The 25,338-nt window shown below is 45.5% G+C and overlaps 1 protein-coding gene across 10 annotated transcripts in view; it reads right to left on the bottom strand.

Moving 5' to 3' along the window:
- Window positions 1-25,338, bottom strand: part of camk2d2 (calcium/calmodulin-dependent protein kinase (CaM kinase) II delta 2) — a 58,138-nt gene that overhangs the window by 7,658 nt on the left and 25,142 nt on the right. Inside the window, exons 12-19 of one of the 10 annotated variants that reach the window (XM_060916812.1) lie at window positions 18,522-18,564; window positions 17,898-17,938; window positions 15,664-15,708; window positions 15,296-15,340; window positions 15,073-15,121; window positions 14,968-14,988; window positions 14,765-14,840; window positions 14,519-14,613 (exon numbers count right to left, since the gene is read on the bottom strand). In XM_060916812.1, coding sequence (XP_060772795.1) covers window positions 14,519-14,613; window positions 14,765-14,840; window positions 14,968-14,988; window positions 15,073-15,121; window positions 15,296-15,340; window positions 15,664-15,708; window positions 17,898-17,938; window positions 18,522-18,564 — 415 coding nt within the window. The remainder of the gene's footprint in view (window positions 1-14,518; window positions 14,614-14,764; window positions 14,841-14,967; window positions 14,989-15,072; window positions 15,122-15,295; window positions 15,341-15,663; window positions 15,709-17,897; window positions 17,939-18,521; window positions 18,565-25,338) is intronic. The other 9 variants (XM_060916813.1, XM_060916814.1, XM_060916816.1 and 6 more) reach the window with 9 other exon arrangements.

Here is a 25,338-nt window from a genome sequence, read left to right as displayed (position 1 = left end):
AACAAACAAACTCTATCAGAGTACCGGAGATAGTGTTAACGAATGTCTCAGTGTGACACATGAGCCTGCTTTGTTTGGCAGAGTTCTCGAATTCTCAGCTCAATTTTAGTTAAACACAGCCTCAGGTCATCCTCAATCTGTGCGTGATTGCGGTACTTTTGAGCACGGTCAGTTTTGTAAAACCTGCCTCACACAAGTATGTTGACGCAAAAGGTAGGAGAATTTTTCAGGCAACGTCACAGAGCTGGGAGTACCCCTGCATCGGTGTTACCCAGAAGGGATGTAAGAGAACAGGTGCTAAAAAGGTGCTTCAGCCTGCTGTCACTCTTCACCTCTGTTAGGACTAGGACTGTTTTGGCCTCTAGAGGCCGCTGTTATTTCCTTTTCATGTCGTGTTCATTTTGGCCTCTAGAGGCCGCCACTGTTCCTGTGTTTTGAGTTTGTGTTAATTGCCTAATTATCTTCACCTGTGTCCTTAATTAGTTTGTCTATTTATACCCCTGAGTTCAGTCCTCTTGTCACGGAGTCTTTGTGCTGTTATGTTTATCTCCAGTTTCCTTTGTACTGTGTTTTTTGATCTTCTTAGCTTTTGTATTTTTGCACTTTGCTTTTCTTTTGGATTATACTCTTTGGTTTTTTTTTGTCTTTTGTTTTGCCCTGTATATAGTGTATATAGTTTAAATAAACCTTTTGATTCTTTTTCTACTTCCGCCTCACGCCTCTGCATTTGAGTCATCCCCCTGGTGGCCTAGTGGGGGTTTGCTGGATTATCACACCAACGAACCAGGTTCGAATCCCAGCAAAACCCTAACAGAAAGACTCCGTCATGACCGACTCAGCAGAGGCTGCTTCAACTATCTACCCGGCCAACCTTCAGGGAATTATGGCAGCTTTGACACGCTTCGGAGCGACCATGGACGCTCATGGACGTACGCTCACCAGCCAACGTGAGGCCCTCGCTCGCCACGAGGAGCTGCTTCAGCAAATTGGGAAAACCCTGGCACAGCTGACATCTCTGCCTGCATCTCCTGCTCCTGATCCAGTTCCTGCTCCTGATCCAGCTCCCACTCCTGCTCCAGTGCCTCCTGCAATGCTGCCTTCTTCACCTCGCGAACCCAGCCTTCCTGCACCACAGAGGTATGACGGCAAGCACAGTGAGTGCCGAGAGTTCCTTACCCAGTGTCAACTCACCTTTGAGCTTCAGCCTACCACCTACACTACGGATCGCCGCAAGATTGCCTTTGTGATCACCTTATTAGCTGGTAAGGCGCGAGCCTGGGCTACTGCTATCTGGCAAAGACAGGGACCTGAGTGCTTTGATTTCCAGCTGTTTTCTGAAGAGATGCTTCGGGTCTTCGATCAGGCAGACATCAGTACCGACGCAGCCCGAAAGCTCATGTCCATCCGGCAAGGAGGAAGCGTCGCAGATTACGCCATCTCGTTCCGAACACTCGCAGCAGTAAGTGGATGGAACGAGACTGCCCTGGTGTCAGCCTTCCACCATGGTCTGTCTGACCCCATCAAGGACGGTCTGGCCTCTATTGGATGCCCAAGTGACCTCGAAACCCTCATCTCACATGCTATTCGTCTGGACAACAGGATGAGAGAACGCCACCAAGCCTTGAGCCCCCCCAGCCTCCCTACCTCTACCTGGAGACCGTCTACCTCCTTCAGTGACTGTCCAGAACCCATGCAAGTGGGTCGTACTCGCCTCTCCGCATCTGAGAGGGAGCGCAGAAGGAGGGACAAGTGCTGCATCTACTGTGGCAAGCCTGGTCACTTCCGAGCATCATGTCCCGAACTCTTGGGAAAAGGACCGCCCCGTCCAGCCGAGGGAGGGTTGTGACGGGGCCTACCCTCTCTCCCGGACTCCCTGGCCAAGGAATCTACATCCCGGTCTCCATCTCCTGGGGTGAGTCTGTCCACTCTTGTCAAGCTTTGATAGACTCAGGGGCGGCTGGGAACTTTATGGATATTCACTTCGCCCAAAGCATCAATATTCCGACTGCACCTCTTGAAGTCCCACTGTCTGTGTCTGCCCTCGATGGCCAAGCGTTAGGTGATGGAAGAGTCACCCAAGTTACTTCTCCAGTTTTCCTCCAGTCTCAAGGTCACAAGGAAGAAATATCCCTGCACCTGATTCATTCACCTGAGTTCCCAGTTATTCTAGGCCTTCCTTGGCTTACTCGCCACAACCCTCGCATAGACTGGGTAACAAGCCAGGTTGTGGAATGGGGCCCTGCATGCCATGCCTCTTGTCTGCTCTCTAGCTCTCCTGTGTCTCCTGCCGAGCCCCCTGATCTCACCGAGTTATCTCAAGTTCCCACAGAGTACTGGGATCTCAAGGAGGTATTCAGCAAGAGCAGGGCCGCCGTTCTTCCTCCGCACCGGGCGTACGACTGTGCCATCGACTTGCTCCCTGGGACTACCCCTCCTCGTGGCAGACTGTTTTCACTCTCTCAGCCAGAACGCAAGGCCATGGAGGAATACCTCAAAGATGCCCTGGTCTCTGGGTTTATTCGACCCTCCACTTCACCTGCTGGAGCCGGCTTCTTCTTTGTCGGCAAGAAGGATGGGGGGCTCCGACCATGTATTGATTACAGGGGCCTGAATAAGATCACTGTGCGCAACCGATATCCCCTTCCGCTGATGTCCACAGCTTTCGACCTGCTCCAAGGCGCCACCGTCTTCACCAAGTTGGACCTACGGAACGCATACCACCTCATCCGTATCCGACAGGGAGACGAGTGGAAGACTGCCTTTAACACCCCGTCTGGGCACTACGAATACCAGGTGATGCCCTTTGGACTCACCAACGCACCAGCTGTTTTTCAGGCCCTAATCAACGACGTCTTAAGGGACATGATTAACCTATACGTTTTTGTCTACCTCGACGACATCCTTATCTTTTCCAAGACTGTGCAGGAGCACCGCCACCATGTCCGCCAGGTTCTCCAGAGGCTGCTACAGAACAATCTGTTCGCCAAGGCCCAGAAATGCGAATTTCATGTTCCCGAGGTCTCCTTTCTGGGATTTATTGTACGGACAGGCCAACTCCAAATGGACCCTGCCAAGACCCTGGCCGTCCGGGATTGGCCTACTCCCAAGTCCGTTAAGGAGGTTCAGCGGTTCTTAGGATTCGCTAACTTCTACCGCAAGTTCATCAGGAACTTCAGTTCTGTGGCAGCACCCATGTCAGACCTCACCAAAGGGACAGGTGGATCTTATGGCTGGTCTCCTCAGGCAGAAAAGGCGTTCAAAGACCTCAAGGACCGCTTCTGCACGGCACCCATTCTGGTTCTCCCGGACACCTCCCAACCATTCATCGTGGAGGTGGACGCCTCGGACAGTGGCGTCGGCGCGGTGCTCTCTCAACGTTCGGAAGGAAAGCTGCACCCCTGCGCTTACTTCTCCCACCGCCTAAGTCCTGCTGAGTCCCGGTACGATGTGGGGGATCGAGAACTGCTAGCGGTCAAACTGGCCCTTGAGGAGTGGAGGCACTGGCTGGAGGGAGCACAACATCCATTCCTGGTTTGGACTGACCACAAGAACCTGGAGTACCTCCAGCAAGCCAAGAGACTGAACCCTCGACAGGCTAGGTGGGCCCTGTTTTTCAGTCGGTTTGACTTCACCCTCTCATACCGCCCCGGCTCCAAGAACACCAAACCTGACGCACTGTCCAGACTGTTCTCTGCCACTAACAGGGAGAATGAAGTCGGGCCTATTATCCCTGTGTCCCGGATTGTGGCCCCTGTCCGCTGGGGTATTGAGGAGGCTGTCCGACGAGCCCAACGCCAGGACCCCGGTCCTGGGACGGGGCCACCAGGCCTCTTGTACGTCCCACATCAAGCCCGGGCCAAGGTTCTCCAGTGGGGTCACTCTTCCCCTCTCACCGCCCACCCGGGAGCTCGGAGGACCCTGGACTTCCTGAAAAGACGCTTCTGGTGGCCTAACATGGAGAAGGAAGTAAGGTCATTTGTCCTGTCCTGTGAGGTTTGCACCAGAACCAAGAACCCACGACAGCGTCCCCAGGGTCTCCTGCATCCTCTGACCATTCCCCGGCGTCCCTGGTCCCACGTGGCAGTCGACTTTATCACGGGTCTCCCTGAGTCACAAGGTAACACGGTCATTTTGGTCTTAGTTGACAGATTCTCCAAGGCCTGCCGCTTCATACCACTGTGCAAACTCCCCTCTGCTCTTGAAACTGTGAAACTTTTGTTTAATCATGTCTTCCGAGTCTTTGGTCTTCCACAGGACATCGTCTCAGACCGAGGGCCCCAGTTCTCCTCCCGAGTGTGGCACGGGTTCTGCAAGGTCATCGGAGCCACTGCCAGCCTCTCCTCTGGATTTCACCCACAGTCCAATGGTCAGACGGAGAGGCTCAACCAGGACCTGGAAACCACCCTGCGAGGCCTGGCTATGGATAACCCGACATCGTGGAGCACCTGGCTGCCATGGGCGGAGTACGCCCACAACACCCTGCAGTCATCGGCCACCAAGCTGTCGCCATTCCAGTGCCAATTCGGGTTCCAGCCACCTCTGTTCCCGGACCAGGAGGAGGACGCGGGGGTGCCCTCGGTCAACCAATATGTGAGACGGTGTCGCAAGACCTGGAGCAAGGTCAGGAAGACCCTCATACAGACCTCCAGAACCAACCAGACTCAGGCCAACCGCCATAGAAGACCTGCACACGCTTTCCGCCCTGGGCAGCGTGTTTGGCTGTCCACTAAGGACCTTCCACTGCGGGTGGAGAACCGCAAGCTTGCTCCTCGCTACATTGGCCCCTTCAAGGTGGTGCGCAGGGTGAACCCTGTCTCCTACCGGCTCCAGTTGCCCCGGACTCTGAGGATCAACCCCACTTTCCATGTTTCCCTGTTACGGCCCGTACTGACGTCTACGTATGCCCCTGCCCCTAGGAACCCCCCACCCCCCCGCATCTTCCAGGGGCAGACTGTGTTCACTGTGAATCGCCTGCTTGACTCCCGCCGGGTCCGCGGCGGGTTGCAATATCTGGTGGACTGGGAGGGCTATGGTCCTGAGGAGCGCTGCTGGGTTCCTGCTCGGGATGTCCTTGATAAAGAACTATGTCGGGACTTCCATTCGGCCCATCCGGATCGCCCTGGGAACGTCAGGAGACGCTCCTAGAGGGGGGGGTCCTGTTAGGACTAGGACTGTTTTGGCCTCTAGAGGCCGCTGTTATTTCCTTTTCATGTCGTGTTCATTTTGGCCTCTAGAGGCCGCCACTGTTCCTGTGTTTTGAGTTTGTGTTAATTGCCTAATTATCTTCACCTGTGTCCTTAATTAGTTTGTCTATTTATACCCCTGAGTTCAGTCCTCTTGTCACGGAGTCTTTGTGCTGTTATGTTTATCTCCAGTTTCCTTTGTACTGTGTTTTTTGATCTTCTTAGCTTTTGTATTTTTGCACTTTGCTTTTCTTTTGGATTATACTCTTTGGTTTTTTTTTGTCTTTTGTTTTGCCCTGTATATAGTGTATATAGTTTAAATAAACCTTTTGATTCTTTTTCTACTTCCGCCTCACGCCTCTGCATTTGAGTCATCCCCCTGGTGGCCTAGTGGGGGTTTGCTGGATTATCACACCAACGAACCAGGTTCGAATCCCAGCAAAACCCTAACAACCTCAATAAGCTGCTCTTGCATTTGCAGTGACAAATCGTTTGCGGTGCAAACAAATGGGTCCCGAACCCATGAAAATGACAGGTAGTCCTCCTTGAAATAAGAAACTAACTGCTGCTTAAGCCCAGACAGGTAATCTGCAGCTGATTGAAAAATAGAGGAGAAATCACTGTCGCGTGCCTCAGTGATGAAGCCTGCGAGGGTGGGGAACGTCACAATTTCCGACGATTGTGCAGTCATGCCAGAGGACAAGTTTTTGGATGAAAGCATCCACTCTGTCAGTAAGGACCAACACACTGGAATCTTGGCCTTGCAAAGACAGATTCAAACTATTCAGTCTGTCAAATATGTCAACCAAATACGACAAGGAAGCTAGCCAAAGGGAATCATGGAGGTGCTTGGCCAGTTCTGAATTGCTTTCGGTCAAAAACAACTTCATCTCTTCTCGCAGCTCATACAAGCGCTGTAACACTCTCCCTCTGGAAAGCCAGCGAACCTCTGTGTGCAAGAGCAGCTGTTCATGCCCAGAACCCATTTCCTGACAGAGGACCCCAAATAACCATGAGTTCAATGGACACGACTTAATGTAATTTATCATCTGAACTGCCTGTTGAAGCACAGACTGGAAGAGCATCGGCATTTTTTTAGCTGCAAGTGCCTCACGATGTATCATGCAATGAGTCAATCTTGCAAATGGAGCTACCTGTTGAAGGCGTGTCAGTAGGCCACTCTCACATCCTGTCACTGATCACGCCCCATCGGTACAAATACCAACACACTTCTCCCAGACCAAGTCTGCATTTTTGACAAACGAGTCAATCAGATGAAAGATTGCTTCCCAAGTTGTATGGGTTTGAAGAGGAAGGCAAAACAGACATCCTCTTCAATCCCCTAGTCTTTCACAAACCTTACGTAGCACCTGAGCCTGCCCAGCAATATCAGTTGACTCATCTAACTGCAATGCATAGTAAGGACTCTGTCTAACTAGTTGTGGCAATTGCTCCTTAACATCACTGGCCAAATCAGAGATCCTGCGAGCTACAGTGTCAGTGGATAGTGGAATGTCACTAAGTTTAGCGGCGGCGCTTTCCCCCAGCATTATTCTGCAAATATCCTGTGCTGCAGGCAAAATCAGTGTCTTGGCTACAGTATGTGGCTTCCCAAGTTTAGCTATTCTTTGGGAGACCACACATGAAGCTTTGAGACACTGACTAGACATGGTGGTATGTTTGGTTATGGTGGACTTTTGTAGATGAAGGGCATTACGCTTTCTTTTGAAATAATCCATCAGTTTGTTTTTCATGTCAGGGTGCTTGGTGTCCAAATGCCTCTTTAATTTGCACAGTTTCATGCTGTCATTAGCAAGCACCTCAGCACAAACGACACATTGCGGACGTGGTTCCAGTGTGCCAGTAACAGAAAAAACGTATTGGAAATAACTTTTGTCATATTTGCAGTTTTGATTTTTTAGGAACTGGTGCATTAGTGGGACCAGCTCTTTTTTCACGAATTGGAAATTTGTCCATATTGTTTATTAACCCGGGCGGCACGGTGGTGTAGTGGTTAGCACTGTCGCCTCACAGCAAGAAGGTACCTGGGTTCGAGCCCAGCGGCCAATGAGGGCCTTTCTGTGTGAATTTTGCATGTTCTCCCCGTGGGTGCGTGGGTTTCCTCTGGGTGCGTGGGTTTCCCCCACAGTCCAAAGACATGCAGGTTAGGTGAACTGGTGGCTCTAAATTGACCGTAGGTGTGAATGTGAGTGTGAATGGTTGTTTGTCTCTGTGTCAGCCCTGCGATGACCTGGCGACTTGTCCAGGGTGTACCCCGCCTTTCGCCCGTAGTCAGCTGGGATAGGCTCCAGCTTGCCTGCGACCCTGTAGGACAGGATAAGGGGCTACAGATAATGGATGGATGTTTATTAACCCAATAAAAGATTGTTATGCTGTAAGTGTGAACGTAGCAAAGGGACTTGCTTAGCTAAGAATGCTAGCACCTTACCACCATGCACCAGACATAGCTCCGCTAAAATGAGCAATCTACAAACCATGCTTAATGTAATTAAGTTAAAATATAATTAACTGTGATATGGTGTTGGACCTTACAATTTTTAATGGAAGAAAAAAGGTGGAGGAAAGACAGAAAAAAGTAAGAGAAAGATTAAAGAAAGGAGAAAAAGTAGGTTGACAAGTAGGCAAAGGAGAAAGTAAGTTGACAAGTAGGAAAGAGAGATGGTAAGATAGGATTTAAATGGAGTTTTAAAGCAAGAAAAGAGGGCTGAAATAGTCTTTAAAAAGACTGTTTAAATTATTACTGCAATAGCAGTGCTGGAAGGCTATAGGATATAGCCTTTAAAAAGGCTGTTGGTAAAAGGTAATTGTAAAGCTAAAAGTAGGCTATATGAAAGCTGCAATGGTACAAACTCGACTCAATTGCACAGTGGTGTATTTCCGATGTCTGTGATCTCTTATGTACTTGAGGTGTGTCTATAAAAGTTCCTTCCAAATAATAACTCTCCGTTTTCATTGACTGGACTGAAGACAAAGATGTTTGTTATTTGTTGGTGCAACTATAAACCAGCCCCTTGCATTTGCCACTGAGCGGTTTATGACCACACGCCCCACTTGCCGAGTGTCCGGGTTTAAAAGTGGGAGTGGCTAAACCCCCTTTCTTTGCATATTTAAACGAACCAAGAAACCATCCATTGACAGCACAGTGGATGCAAATGAGGCAGATAGTGATCTAATCAGCATGTTTATGGGAGGAGTCTTTCTGAGGCAGCACTCCTGCAGTCTGAGCTCAGAGCTTTTTTTTTTACCTTTTTGGTCAACGTGACTTTGACCTTGACTGGATGACCCTCAAAATGTTGGTGGTTCTATTTGAGACCTATCATGCTTCTGGGCTCACCTTCCGTCTGCCTCAACCATCATTTCCCATAATTCCCCTCACACGCCAGTTACGATCACGTGCACTCCGTCAACCAATCCGGAACCACTTTGTAGGAGTGGTTCATCTGAGTTCTGGTCACCATCACCTGTACCTTTTTGTTTATGTCTGTATTTATATCCCTTTGTCTGTCTTGATCTTTATGCAGTATTGTCTTCACTTCTTGTAAGCCTACTGAGCGTTATTATATCGATTGTTTCTCTGTGTATGACCCTTTTTGTCTTCCATTTTTTCCCGTTTTGCCTAGCCCTTGTGTTTTGATTGCCCGCCTCTCTTGACTCCCGGTTTCTTGATTATTGCCTGTTTTTCTGACTACAATTTGTCTAGCCCCTGTTACTGTTTTGGATTCCTCGATTTTGACCTGGCCTGGCTTTTGTACATTGATTTCGGATTGTCCTTCTCTCATTAAAGCCTTGTTTTCATTTTACATCTGCGAGCGTCTGGTTTGTCACAGCCGTGTTACAGAATACTGCGCCACCATGCAAATGGCGGATTACACGAAGCTACAGGTAGTGATTAGCAGCCAAGGTCAGATGCTTGGACAACATCACCAGCGTTCTGAGTCCATGACTCAGTCCATCCATACTCTCACGCAACAGCAAGGTGAGCAGCAGAAACAGTTAGCGCAAATTGTTGAAAGCATGAGGGAAATCACCACACAACTCCAACTACTCAGCTCTTCTGTGATTTCCAACCAAAGTGCTCCCTCCATGGCTGTTACCAGTTCGTTTGTTGTCAGCAAACCAGATAAGTTTAGTGGCACGCCTAATCAGTGTAAAGGGTTTTTGCTACAATGTTCTATATTTTTTGCTAATTCCCCCCGAGCTCAGACAAGGCTTGTATTTCTTTTGTGATATCTCCTCTTACAGGCAAGGCACATTGGGCTACCGCAATTTGGCCCACAGTCCAATCCAACACTTATAATCACTTCATTAGAGAATTTAAAGCAGTTTTCGATCACGCCAATGAGGGCCACTCTCAAGGGGAATTACTCACCTGACTACGTCAGGGTAATCACTCAGTTTCCGATTACGCTTTGGAATTTCGCACTCTTGTGGCTGGGAGTGGTTGCATTATTAGTGACATTTCGCAACGAACTGAACTCGGACATCTTGGCTGAAATGGCTTGTAAGGATGACGGTCTTTCACTAAAGAAACTGATTTCATTGGCCATTCGCCTAGACCAACTGGAACATGGGAGAGGTCTAAGTAAATCTCCTATGGCTCCATCTACTGCACCAACCCCTTGCTACTCGTATCCGCCTACGACCTGGACTCGTGAGGATCCAGAACCCCTGGAACCTATGCAGTGTGATGCATTTCGTTTGTCTGCAGAAGAAAGGCACCAACGTCTCCAAAGTGGTTTGTCTCTATTGCGGAGCTGCCGGTCAAGTTTTACGTGACTGTCAAATCCGTCGACACAGAACTCCAGCGCCAACTGAGGGAAAGCGCATGGAGTCTACTCCATGCACTAATGTGGTGAGTACACCCACTAAGGGGTTGGTCTCTAAGTCCTTTCTCCTACCCGTGACAGTTAACTGCCCACAGTCTGTCTCTGTGTTCTCAGCGTTAATTGACTCCGGAGCTGAAGAAGACTTTATTCATGCTGAGCTGGTGGAGTAACTCCAGATTCCTGTGGAGCCACTGGAAACAGCACTAAGATTGACTGCTGTCGATGGGGATCCTGTTGGAGAGGGACTTGTTAACCGGGTCACAAAACCCATCAGTACGACTGTCAATGCTTTACATTCTGAAGAGATCTGTTTTTTTGTATTAAATTCTTCTGAGTATGCTATCATTTTAGGTTTGCCCTGACTTAGAAAACTTAACCCAGTCATATCTTGGTCTGATAATGAAATACTCTCTTGGTCTAGTTACTGTTATGACACCTGTCTAGCATTCCCCACAGTTATGGTATCATCAGCTACTATAGAAAGCCCCAATGCTAATGTTGTAGTCTCCGTCCCCCCCCCCCCCGAATACAGTGACCTGTTAGAAGTGTTTAACAAGAAAAGTGTTACCAAACCTCCTCCTCACAGAGAATATGACTGTTCCGTTGAGTTGATAGATGATGCTATTCCACCTGAATCTAGAATTTATCCACTCACTCAAGCAGAGGAGAAAGCGCTGGAGGAGTACATTCAGGAAGCTTTAGAACAGGATTTCATCTGTCCTTCTCCATCTCCCGCAGCTGCAGGGTTCTTTTTTGTTAATAAGAAGGATAGGCTTAGGTCCTGCATTGATTATCGTGGCCTTCATCAAATCACTAAACCCTATTCTTACCCGTTGCCTTTGGTCCCCGTAACGCTTGAACAACTTCGTGGAGCATCCATTTTCACAAAACTCGACTTAAGAAGCGCATATAATTTAGTCCGCATAAAGGAAGGTGATGAGTGGAAAACTGCATTCCTTACCACTAGGGGGCACTATGAGTACTTAGTAATGCCCTTCGGGTTGCGTAATGCTCCATCTATATTCCAAGCATTCATAAACGATGTTCTAAGGGATATGCTTGGTCATTATGTTCTTGCCTACATGGACAATATTCTGATTTGTTCCCCCAATCTCAAAACTCACGTTCGACATGTTCGTTCCGTCCTGACGCGTCTGCTTGATAATCAGTTATATGTCAAAGGAGAGAAGTGTGAATTTCATCTCCCTTCGACTTCTTTCCTAGGTTACATCATCAGTCTGGAGGGTGTTGTTATGGACAACAGGAAGATAGAGGCTGTAGCGAACTGGCCCATCCCCACGTCCATAAAGGAACTCCAGCGATTTCTTGGGTTCATTAACTTCCATCGCTGATTTATCCATAATTTCAGTAACATAGCAGCCCCTCTTACCACCTTATTGAAGGGAAACGCCAAAAAACTAACATGGAACCCCCAGGCACAGGAGGGGTTCGAAACTCTCAAAGTAGCCTTCACCTCACCTCCTGTTCTGAAGCATCCTGATCCCACTCAGCCTTTCATGGTAGAGGTGGATGCCTCTGAGGTAGGCACTGGAGCTGTGCTGTCCCAGCGCATAGGTGATCCCTGTAAACTACATCCGATAACCTTCTACTCCCATAAATTGACCCCTGCCAAACACAATTATGGTATAGGAGATAGAGAATTGCTGGCCATGAAACTAGCTTTTGAAGAATGGTGCCATTGGCTTAAAGGGAGCTACACATCCATTCCTAGTTTTAACGGATCATACAAACCTTGAATATTTATGGTCAGCTAAACGGCTCAACCCCCGTCAGGCTCGGTGGTCCTAATTTTTCTCATAATTTAACTTTTCCATTACTTATCATCCTGGTTCCCGTAATACTAAGGCAGACATCCTTTCATGTATATATCCCAGTCCCGAGTCCTCTACTGAGGTTGTCAATGTACTACCCCCGTCAGTTGTGGTTGCCCCTATTAGATGGGAGATAGACAAGAAGATAGATCAGGAATTATCTGTCACTCCTGCCCCTGAATCTTGCCCCGTAGGAAGGAAGTATGTGCCTATTCAATGCAGGGACAAATTAATTACATGGGCCCACTCCCCTTTAACTTCTGGCCACCCGGGGGAGACATATACTCACCAGTTATTGTCTGGCAGATATTGGTGTGAGGACATGTTGTCAGATATCCATAGGTTTGTCTCCCCGTACACCACCTGTTCCAAATGCAAAACACCCAAAACTCTCCCTGCCGGTAAACTCATGCCCTTGCCTGTCCCTTCTCGTCCATGGTCACATGTAGCTGTAGACTTTGTCACTGATTTGCCCCCCTCGCAGACCTACATGGTCATTCTGACCGTAGTTGATAGGTTTTCACGAGGAGTTAGATTTATCCCCTTCGTTAGCCTACCTACAGCCTTTCAGACAGCTGAAGCCCTTTTCAACTATGTGTTCCATATATTTGGTGCGCCTGAGGATATAATATCAGTTTGAGAGCCTCAATTCACCTCTCATGTGTGGTCAGCATTCTTTGAGAGACTGGGAGTTAATGCAAGTCTCACCTCCGGTTACCATCCCCAGTCTAATGGTCAATGCAAAAGAGTCAACCAAGAACTAGGAAAGTTTTTGAGAATTTATTGTCACGATAATCAAGCCGACCGGTCAAAATATTTGCCCTGAGCATAAATGGCGCAAAATTTGTTGATTAGCTCTGCTACGGGTTTAACACCATTCCAATGTATGCTGGGTTATCAACCCCCCTTAACGCCATGGTCTGCCACGCCCTCTGACAACCCTGCTGTTGAAAGTTGGATGCAACAGAGTGAGCAGGTCTGGGAACAGACACACCAGCGCATCAAGAACGCTCTCCGCCGACACAAGAGGCAGGCAGATCGCCATAGAGGTGACACACCTACCTACCTCCCTGGGGACCGAGTGTGGCCGTCGAGCCGGGACTTCAGGTTTCCTGGGGGAAGTAGAAAATTATTGCCCAAGTACATTGGCCCGTTTAAGATTCTCCAGAGAATCAATGAGGTTACTTACAAATTAGATCTTCCTGTGCATTACCGTGTTTCCAACTCGTTTCATGTATCTCTCCTGAAGCCTGTTGTCTCAGGTCCATTGGACGAGGCCACACCTGAAGTCGCACCCCCACCTCTGGTGTACGTGGAAGGTGCCCCGGTGTATGCTGTCTGTCGGTTGCTGGACTCCAGAAGGAGAGGAGGGACTCTGCAGTACCTAGTGGACTGGGAGGGCTATGGGCCCAAGGAGCATAGCTGGGTTCCTGCACGAGGTGTCCTGGATCCGGGGTTGGTGGAGGATTTCCATCAGCGTCACCCAGAGAAGCCTACGCCTCAGCCTAGGGACCATCCCAGGCACTGTGTGTCCAGCCCTCCCGGCAGTCTGCACAACGGTGGTTCCTGAGGTCGTCCGTGGCGATGGCCCTCTGTCCAGCACTGCAGCAGTTCTGATGGCTTGCTCAGGAGTGTTCCCAGCAGCGTGGATGGTGGTAATCGTGGTCATCCTTGTCCCTCAGCCTCCTTGGGGGAGGGTTTTGACCTGGCCTGGCTTTTGTACATTGATTTCGGATTGTCCTTCTCTCTTTAAAGCCTTGTTTTCATTTTACATCCGTGAGTCTTGTTTTCATTTTACATCCATAAGTGTCACAGCTGCTTTACAAGACCAATGCCCATCTATCCTGAAAGTTTCATGAAGATTGGTCCAGCTGTTTTCCCGTAATGTTGCTAGCAAAGAAATAAAGAAACAAAGAATCCCGACCGAAAAAAGTTGGGACGGGAAAATTTAGGGCTAGTAATGAGGTAAAACAATTAAATAATAATGTGATTTAAAACAGGTGATGTCAATAGGTGATTCTAATCATAATTTGGTACAAAATCAGTATCTGGGAAAGGTTTAATCTTTGAGGAGTAAAGGTGGGCCAAGGATCTCCAGTTTGTCAACAAATGCATTAGAAAATTATCGAAATGTTTCTCAAAATAATGTTCTGAAAGAAAGATAGGAAGGGATTTGGATATTTGACCCTCTAAGACACAGAATATCATTAAAGGATTCAAGGAATCTGGAGGAATTTCGGTGTGTAAAGGGCAAGGGCTCAAGCCTAAGCTGAACAGCCATGTCACTTTTGAACCAGTTGTTCTGGCTGAGAACTGGTTCTTTGGCTGTTGAAACCTGAAGAAAAAGATTTGAGATTAGGAACCGGCCCTGGAACTGCCTTGGTGGAAAAGGGATATGTTTGGAATTTGTTCTCCTTGTGTCTGTGTGGGTTTCCTCCAGGTATCTGGCTTCCTCCCACAGTCCAAAGACATGTGGATTCAGTCAACTGGCTCCTCTAAACCTCCAAAGGTGTGAGTGCAATGGCTATTCATCTCTGTGTAGGCCTGTGATAGCCCTGTGTGACCTACCCAGGGTGAACCCCGCCCCTCATTTGAACTCAGCTGGAAGATAGATATATATTAGACAGGTATAGATAATGGAGGTATGATTCAGTACCGTGCTCAAAGTAGAACCGGTGGAAATCATGTCCTTCTACCAGATTCCCCAAAGCCTCAGGTTCAAAAGATGTCAGACCAGGATCACACATCTTACTACACACACACACACACATACACACACACACACATCGAAATTTGTACAGTGTCTATTGTACACTGACAATAAACAAATTTTAAATTTAAACACACAAATTCAGCACGAACTATAAAAAATAATACTGTGTGTGTGTGTGTGTGCACTCACGAGTAAGTTTCAAAGTCTCCGTTGTTGATGGACTCAATCAGCTGCTCAGTGACTTTAATGATCTCCTGCTTTCGAGCTGAAACACACACACACACAGAGTTTTATTATCCATGCACATTAAAATATTAAAATGTAAATTAGATAGTTTATGAATATTTTATTGCAGATTTTAAAGATGAAAAGGTTCAGATTTTATTATTCACCTTTACTGACAACCTGACAGGCTGAGGGGCAAAAAGAGACAAAAATCAAACATTATACACACACACACACACACACACACACACACACACCAGACAGACAGACACCTTTTATTTCTTCATCCTCTATAGTGGTGTTGTTGCTCTCTGTTGACTCCTGGGAAAAAAAAAAACAACCCAAAAACAAAAACAAAACAAAACAAAACTCAGGGAACTTCAGGAACACACACATGCTGCCTACTCTTATGGTGGGACACTGTGCGTGTGAGTATAAAACTGACAAGCTGAATGTAAACATTAACATGATGAATAATAAGTCAAAATCTCGGACCTTGTTTCTCTCAACTGGATTGTGGATGACAGTCGTCTGAGGTTCCTGACACACACACACACACACAGGAAGTGATGGCATTAAATAATTAATATTTAGTTCATTAACAGATATGTGTATTATGTATTTATTTATTGAATATAATATGTAAATGTATACAGTCCCCTCCGAACACAAGGCCAAGTCTACTGCTTTTTGTTTTACACTGAACTCTGGGTTTGAGATCGAAAGGTGAACATGAGACGACAAATCAGAATTTTTGTTTTAATTTCCTGATTCATATACAGTCTATATACTGCTCCACAGTAATCATGATAAAAAGTGGGCACAGTGATGTCATGTTGGAAGAGGCGGAGTCTGTTGTGTACCAGTGCTGGAGCAGGGCCTGTGTCTTTGTTGGTCTTGTTGTTGACCTGTAGGGGGTATGAGGGGAAAAATCTGTTTTACGCAGAGTAACAATATGAAACAGAGGAACAGCCGGAATCCTGGGAATTCTGGCAATGAGGGGAAACAAAGGGAAATGTAAAAGGAGATAAACAGAATAAAGTAGAAATAAAGAGAAGCTTTTGACTAGCTGCAAGCTTTTTACTTGATTCTACAAACAAACACTGACTGTGGAATAAAAACAAACTGTCACGTCTGCACCGGGATCCACTTCCCAAAACACACCATGTCATACAAACATGGCTGCTGCAGACTACAATTCCCACAGCTACACTCCACACACGTTTACACTCACCAGAGTTCTGATGATGTGCTCCTGATCCCATTATACTCACAGCACATATAAACTGACTTCAAACAGACTCGTAGTGAAGTAAACAGTGTGTTATGAGACTTTAACAACCCTTATCAAAAAAAAGTATACTTCAAGTTCATTTTATTAAGTATACTTAAGTAAAGTTAAAGTACAGTTCCCTAAGTATACTTTTGTGTACCAAGTATACTGATATCAATGCACTTACAGTATACTTGTAAGTAAACTAATCTAATACTTCTTGGGACTAAATTGGCCCACTTTTAGTTTATAAAAAGTATACTTTAAGTCTAAGAGAAGTAAACTTTGAGTATACAACTAGTATTTTTTTATTTTGTACTGCAAATATACCACAAGTAAACTTATATACTAATAGTTTATTAGTTCTATACTGGTAGTCCACTCTTTAGTTTACAAAAGCATACTTCATAGTATACTGGAAATATACTGAGTTTACTTGTTTTATACTTCTAGTCCACTTTTTAGTTTACTAAAGTATACTTTGTAGTTATACTGGAAATATACTATTAGTTACTGGTTATATACATCTAGTCCACTTTTTAGTTTTGAAGTATACTGCAATTACCCTTCTAGGTATACTGTTAGTTTTCTAGCACTAACCCTTACCTCATGCACACTACCAATAGACAACTTAAGTGTTTTGTATCTTAAGGTACAATGAAGTTATAAAGGTAAGAATTCACAAAATAACAACAAATACTCAGGATTAAGAACATATTCATTTTCTTTAAACATCAAAATTTAAAGCAACATTTTATTAAATGCAAAGTATAAAAACGTGGCAATAAAATAACTATTTTATAGGCTACTATCAAAAGGATAAGCACAACTACAGGGCAAGTACACTTAAACATAAGGCACAAATATTTTAATACTTTATTACACTTTTGTTAAGTATATCTTGATCAAAAGTTTAAGTATAAGCTTGATATACTTAGACTTTTCTATATACTTTTCAGGATAAGTTAGTATACTTATGTATAACTTTATTAAGTATATCTCTGATAAGTAAATAAAAAGTAAACTGAAAGCATACTCTCTTATTTTTAGTTTAAAAGAAGTATACTAGAAGCACACTTGAATAAACTTCTTTTTTGTAAGGGAAGACTTTGTTCCAAGTGCAGAGATTCTGGTTTTTGCATATTTGCATGTTGCCCTAATGCTGTTGTTTGCACATCGCCTGAGCTCGGTGCCCGTCCCTGGTTTGATTCTGGTTCATGTTTTGGAATCGTTTCCCTGCACTTTTAATAAAAGCACTAAACTGCATTTGCCTCTAGATTGTTCATGGCACAAACACAAATACAGCTCAAAATAGTTCACAAATGGATATGTATTCACAAAAAAAGTCAGAAATTAATGCATTTTAATTACCAGCAATAAAGAATTCAGAAGTAACTTTTACCAACACAGGACAAAAACAGCTCATCGTGAAACTTCACTTTGAAAAAAAAAAATCTCAAATTCCCTAAATATTAAACATGTCTCAGAAATGTTTCAATATTAGCCATAAATCATTAGCTATTAGTTAAAATTTGCCAAAAACTAATTTATTTTACAAATAACCAGAAGTGAGCAAATAAATGAGATAAGTTGAAAGATAAGAAGAAAAATGGGCATAAAAAAGTTATAAACTGTAAATTGCTAAAAATAAACATTTCAAGTAGAAAAAAAGATAAAAAAATAAAACTGAGGAATGGTTATTAGCATAATAATAATAATAATAATAATAATAATAGTGTGTGTGTGTGTGTGTGTGTGTGTGTGTGTGTGTGTGTGTGTGTGTGTGTGTGTAAAAGTCAGTGTTTAATGTCAATATTAACGCACCTTCACACTGTCCGGCTTCTTGTTCAACAAACTCTTAGCTGCTGTTAAATTAAAATAAGAATATTAATATATCAGTATTTACACACACACACACACACACACACACACACACACACACACACACACATTATACATGCAACAGGCAGATTAATACTGAGGTGTAAATAAGAGAAGGAGCTGTTTGTGTTGTTCTTATATAAACTACATCACATTCTTCTGGAATCATCCAGCTGAAAAATATTCCATAAGATTCCATTCAGAAAGCAGAAACTGAAATAATAATAAACATTAAACTGAGGTGAAATTCTCACTTCCATAATAATAATAATAATAATAATAATTTATATAAAACACTTTGTGAATGTAATCTCTTCACTCTGCAGTCCAGTGCGTCACTCAAGATCCCATGCACCTGACTGGTCAGAAAGTTTCATAGCCAATCATTCTTACCTCCAGAGACACGCCCACCAAAAAAGGAGGGTGTGAGGAAGAGGAAGAAAAAAAAAACACAATCTCTCACTGAACTAAAGAACTCGAGGAAGAAATTTTAACACAATATAGAGTAAAAATAAAACAAAGAGAAAGAAAGTGTAGGAAACACACACACAGTGGTCGAAGTCATACCTGAAAAGTTCCTGGTTACTAGCAGCGTGGTTAAAATGGCTCCCTGACAGGAAAGACAGAAAATATAGATTTAATGTGGAACATGGACTGTGTCGTAATTCACCGAAACCGGTTTAAACTAGTTTATACTCCACTTCCTGTTGAATATAGCTCACATGACGTCACCAAGAGTGATGATGAGTGGATGGGGCCACATCCAGTGAGTGTAGTGGTGGGTGGAACCAGCTGTGATTATTCAGTGTGTTTGTAGGAGGAGTCAATTACAATAACAGGATATTATCCTTGCGTTCCCGTCGTCCCCTTCATTCCTATCATTCCCCAATTATTCTAAAGATGGGAAAGAGGACAAGTGTGGGATGAAATGGAAACATGGGGAACAGAGTAAAGGGAACAACAGGAATGAACTGAAGAGCAGGAATGAATGAATGAATGAATGAATAATAATAATAATAATAATAATAATAATAATCTTTATTAATATAGCAACTTTCATACAAAAAGCAATGCAAAGTGCTTTAAAAGATGACAATTATACAATATAGGAAACAGACAAATGGCACCGGACATAGCATTTAATACAGGAAAAGCTTGAGGAGAACATTAGAGCATTAACAGATATATGATTAATAAATATCTAATTAAAAAACTAAATTAAAACTAAAAATATGGGAATAGAGAAGGGGAGGGGGAGGGGTAACTCTTTAGAGGCTCAAATTTAAACCATACAAGTCACAGCAGGGGCGGCACAGTGGTGTAGTGGTTAGCGCTGTCGCCTCACAGCAAGAAGGTCCGGGTTCGAGCCCCGTGGCCTTTCTGTGTGGAGTTTGCATGTTCTCCCCGTGTCCGCGTGGGTTTCCTCCGGGTGCTCCGGTTTCCTCCACAGTCCAAAGACATGCAGGTTAGGCTAATTGGTGACTCTAAATTGACAGTAGGTGTGAATGTGAGTGTGAATGATTGTCTGTGTCTATGTGTCAGCCTTGTGATGACCTGGCGACTTGTCCAGGGTGTACCCCACCTTTCGCCTGTAGTCAGCTGGGATAGGCTCCAGCTTGCCTGCGACCCTGTAGAACAGGATAAAGCGGCTAGAGATAATGAGATGAGGAAACAGACAAATGGCACCGGACATAGCATTTAATACAGGAAAAGCTTGAGGAGAACATTAGAGCATTAACAGATATATGATTAATAAATATCTAATTAAAAAACTAAATTAAAACTAAAAATATGGGAATAGAGAAAGGGAGGGGGAGGGGTAACTCTTTACAGGCTCGAATTTAAACCATACAAGTCACAGCAGGGGCGGCACGGTGGTGTAGTGGTTAGCACTGTCGCCTCACAGCAAGAAGGTCCGGGTTCGAGCCCCGTGGCCAGCGAGGGCCTTTCTGTGTGGAGTTTGCATGTTCTCCCCGTGTCCGCGTGGGTTTCCTCCGGGTGCTCCGGTTTCCCCCACAGTCCAAAGACATGCAGGTTAGGCTAATTGGTGACTCTAAATTGACCGTAGGTGTGAATGTGAGTGTGAATCGTTGTCTGTGTCTGTGTGTCAGCCCTGTGATGACCTGGCGACTTGTCCAGGGTGTACCCCGCCTTTCGCCCGTAGTCAGCTGGGATAGGCTCCAGCTTGCCTGCGACCCTGTAGAACAGGATAAAGTGGCTAGAGATAATGAGATGAGATGAGAAGTCACAGCAGACTCCGAGACCCTGAACATTGTCTAATGTCCCACGTCCTGAAATGGACTGCTGCTAAAAGAGAAGACAGGAGAACAGTTTTTGATTTTGCTGCCTATAAACACTCCATCGACGGCCACTCAGTGTTTTTGTTTTTCAAAAATTTTATTTTTTCCTTGTATTTTTATGTCACATGCCTTTGTTTGTTTTGAAAAGTGATATTTTTTGCTATGGCAATGTACATTGTTTACTAGTATCTGTGTCAATACGTTATTGAGCGGAGTGAGATTCAAACTTCATAAAAGTGAAGTCTGTTGATTTGCAAATTTTGTTGCCCATAAAAATCACATGGTTGCAGAAAATTTCTGATTAGATTTTTAGGAGTAGAACCTTTTATTTGTCACATATACATTACAGCACAGTGAAGTTCTTTCTCTAAATTTAACCCATCTAAAGCAGTAAAAACACACACACACACACACACACAGCGAAAGCAGTGGTGCCTGGAGTTTTTTTTTTTTGCGAATTAGAAGCCTTTATTTGACGGCTCTGTGTAACAAAGGTACAGTGGTGCTTGAAAGTTTGTGAACCCTTTAGAATTTTCTATATTTCTGCATAAATATGACCTAAAACATCATCAGATTTTCACACAAGTCCTAAAAGCAGATAAAGAAAACCCAGTTAAACAAATGAGAAAAAATATTATACTTGGTCATTTATTTATTGAGGAAAATGATCCAATATTACATATCTGTGAGTGGCAAAAGTATGTGAACCTCTAGGATTAGCAGTTAATTTGAAGGTGAAATTAGAGTCAGGTGTTTTCAATCAATGGGATGACAATCAGGTGTGAGTGGGCACCCTCTTTACAACCCCGATTCCAAAAAAGTTGGGACAAAGTACAAATTGTAAATAAAAACGGAATGCAATAATTTACAAATCTCAAAAATTGATATTGTATTCACAATAGAACATAGACAACATATCAAATGTCAAAAGTGAGACATTTTGAAATTTCATGCCAAATATTGGCTCATTTGAAAATTCATGACAGCAACACATCTCAAAAGAGTTGGGACGGGGCAATAAGAGGCTGGAAAAGTTAAAGGTACAAAAAAGGAACAGCTGGAGGACCAAATTGCAACTCATTAGGTCAATTGGCAATAGGTCATTAACATGACTGGGTATAAAAAGAGCATCTTGGAGCGGCAGCGGCTCTCAGAAGTAAAGATGGGAAGAGGATCACCAACCCCCTAATTCTGTGCCGACAAACAGTGGAGTAATATCAGAAAGGAGTTTGACAATGTAAAATTGCAAAGAGTTTGAACATATCATCATCCACAGTGCATAATATCATCAAAAGATTCAGAAGAATCTCTGTGCGCAAGGGTCAAGGCCGGAAAACCATACTGGGTGCCCGTGATCTTTGGGCCCTTAGACGGCACTGCATCACATACAGGCATGCTTCTGTATTGGAAATCACAAAATGGGCTCAGGAATATTTCCAGAGAACATTATCTGTGAACACAATTCACCGTGCCATCTGCCGTTGCCAGCTAAAACTCTATAGTTCAAAGAAGAAGCCGTATCTAAACATGATCCAGAAGCGCAGATGTCTTCTCTGGGCCAAGGCTCATTTAAAATGGACTGTGGCAAAGTGGAAAACTGTTCTGTGGTCAGACGAATCAAAATTTGAAGTTCTTTATGGAAATCAGGGACGCCGTGTCATTCGGACTAAAGAGGAGAAGGACGACTCAAGTTGTTATCAGCGCTCAGTTCAGAAGCTTGCATCTCTGATGGTATGGGGTTGCATTAGTGCGTGTGGCATGGGCAGCTTACACATCTGAAAAGACACTATTAATGCTGAAAGGTATATCCAGGTTCTAGAGCAACATATACTCCCATCCAGACGACGTCTCTTTCAGGGAAGACCTTGCATTTTCCAACATGACAATGCCAAACCACATACTGCATCAATTACAGCATCATGGCTGCGTAGAAGAAGGGTCCGGGTACTGAACTGGCCAGGCTGCAGTCCAGATCTTTCACCCACAGAAAACATTTGGCGCATCATAAAACGGAAGATACGACAAAAAAGACCTAAGACAGTTGAGCAACTAGAATCCTACATTAGACAAGAATGGGTTAACATTCCTATCCCTAAACTTGAGCAACTTGTCTCCTCAGTCCCCAGACATTTACAGACTGTTGTAAAGAGAAAAGGGGATGTCTCACAGTGGTAAACATGGCCTTGTCCCAACTTTTTTGAGATGTGTTGTCTCATCTCATTATCTGTAGCCGCTTTATCCTGTCCTACAGGGTCGCAGGCAAGCTGGAGCCTATCCCAGCTGACTACGGGCGAAAGGCGGGGTACACCCTGGACAAGTCGCCAGGCCATCACAGGGCTGACACATAGACACAGACAACCATTCACACTCACATTCACACCTACGATCAATTTAGGCCCAATCCCAATTCTAATTTCTACCCCTACCCCTCCCCCTTCCCCTTGGCCCTTCCCCTTGGCCCTTCCCCTTGAAACTGAGCTACAAGGGATAGGGCTTGAAATTCAACCCTTACATATTGGGATAGCCCTTCAACGATCGCATACGTCATCGCGTACCTCCGTCAGCGTTTACGTTAGCAAAACGCGACCAAATGCGTCATTGGCTGTGACCAGCCGCTACAGTCAGAGCCAGAACCAGAAATCTCTGCTGGCAGGGTGTGATTTGTTAACTAACACCACTGAATGGGATATCTTTGGCGCTTCGTGCACCACATCCGACAGAATGAGGTGTCAGAACACTCATGTAAACAATAAAAGCGAGAATAACAGAACAAAACGTACGCAGTCAAGCAAACGAAAACAATACTCACTCCCAAAGCTTTTTAGCAGCAGCTTGGATTTCAGAAATCGCTGCTCATTCTCAGCTCAAAAGCGAATCAAGCGGCGTGTTTCCTCTGGATAACAACTTAAAACACGTAAATAATGGAGAAAATACATTTATGACAATCTTTCGCCGCGGGAACCGCCATCTTTCTGAAATCCGCATGAAATCTCGCTGAAATCCGCATGGCATTGTGGGAAATCACTCAAACCCCTTCATTCAGAGTCAGCTCCAGGAAACTCTCCGTTTGGAGGGGTACAGAAGCCCTACCCCTTCCCCTACCCCTCTGCGTTAACTGGGATTGGGATACCCCTACCCCTTCACGTGAACGCGCAAAATGGAGGGGAAGGGCCAAGGGGTTGGTCCAAGGGGTGAAATGGGATTCGGCCTTAGAGTCACCAGTTAACCTAACCTGCATGTCTTTGGACTGTGGGGGAAACCGGAGCACCCGGAGGAAACCCACGCAGACATGAGGAGAACATGCAAACTCCGCACAGAAAGACCCTTGCCGGCCACGGAGCTCGAACCCAGACCTTCTTGCTGTGAGGCGACAGCGCTAATCACTACACCACCATGCCGCCCCAAGATGTGTTGTTGTCATGAAATTTAAAATCACCTAATTTTTCTCTTTAAATGATACATTTTCTCAGTTTAAACATTTGATATGTCATCTATGTTCTATTCTGAATAAAACATGGAATTTTGAAACTTCCACATCATTGCATTCTGTTTTTATTTACAATTTGTATTTTGTCCCAACTTTTTTGGAATCGGGGTTGTATTTAAAGAACACGGATCTATCAAAGTCTGATCTTCACAACACACATTTGTGGAAGTGTATCATGGCACAAACAAAGGAGATTTCTGATGACCCCAGAAAAAGCGTTGTTGATGCTCATCAGGCTGGAAAAGTTTACAAAACCATCTCTAAAGAGTTTGGACTCCACCAATCCACAGTCAGACAGATTGTATACAAATGGGGGAATTCAAGACCATTGTTACCCTCCCCAGGAGTGGTTGACCAACAAAGATCACTCCAAGAGCAAGGCGTGTAATAGTCGGCGAGGTCACAATGGACCCCAGGGCAACTTCTAAGCAACTGAAAGCCTCTCTCACATTGGCTAATGTTAATGTTCATGAGTCCACCATCAGGAGAACACTGAACAACAATGGTGTGCATGGCAGGGTTGCAAGGAGAAAGCCACTGCTCTCCAAAAAGAACATTGCTGCTCATCTGCAGTTTGCTAAAGATCACGTGGACAAGCCAGATGGCTATTGGAAAAATGTTTTGTGGACGGATGAGACCAAAATAGAACTTTTTGCTTTAAATGAGAAGCGTTATTGTGGCAGCGGGGGTGTGGTCAAGTGTTGGTCTGTGACCAGAGGGCGAAGTCAGGGAAGGTAAGTGGCAGAATCACTGCACCTGAGGTTAATTAATGTGTTTGTGTGTCTTCCCCAGTGACCACGCCCTATTTAAGGAGAGAGAGCGAGAGCAGAGGGAGCTCTCCCCCGAACCAGACGCCGGTTGTGTGTGTGTGTGTCTGTGTTTATTAATGAGAGTCCACTGAAAAGTGTTAAAAATAAAAAAGTTTACCAACCTGAGCTCTGTCCTGCCGTCTTCTGTGCTCCGCCGATTCATAAGAACTGCCACAGTGGTGCCGGAACCCGGGAAGCTTGGCGCGCAGAAGCAGAACAGCCCCATGAAGTCCTCCCCTTTCGCCGACCTGGTCCACGCCCTCGCCACGGCCCAGCAAAGCCAGCACCAGGCGCTAGTCGCCCTCCGGAAGGAGCAAGAACAGCGGTTCGAGGCCCTGGTGTTGGCTCAACAGGAAGATCGACAGGCATTCCGGCACCTCCTCGCGTCGGCGGGGTCCACCAACTCCACCGCCACGGGCCCTTCCCCCCTCACCCTCACGAAGATGGGCCCGCAGGACGACCCCGAGGCCTTCCTCACGCTCTTTGAGCAAGCAGCAGAGACCTCAGGGTGGCCGGTGGAACAGCGCGCGGCACGCCTCCTCCCCCTGCTAATGGGAGAGGCGCAGTTAGCCGCGCTACAGCTCCCCGCCGACCGCCGGCTGGCCTACACGGACCTTCACCGGGCCGTCCTCCAGCGTATGGGGTGCACCCCCGAGCAACAACGGCAGCGCTTCCGCGCTTTGCACTTGGAGGAAGTCGGCCGGCCGTTCGCGTTTGGCCAGCAACTCCAGGACGCCTGCTGGTGGTGGTTGAAGGCTGACAACCGCGATGCCAAGGGGATCATCGAC

Source organism: Neoarius graeffei, chromosome 3 (genome assembly GCF_027579695.1).
Source record: "Neoarius graeffei isolate fNeoGra1 chromosome 3, fNeoGra1.pri, whole genome shotgun sequence".
NCBI classification, from domain to species: domain Eukaryota; kingdom Metazoa; phylum Chordata; class Actinopteri; order Siluriformes; family Ariidae; genus Neoarius; species Neoarius graeffei.
This window is presented reverse-complemented; position numbering and strand designations above follow the sequence as displayed.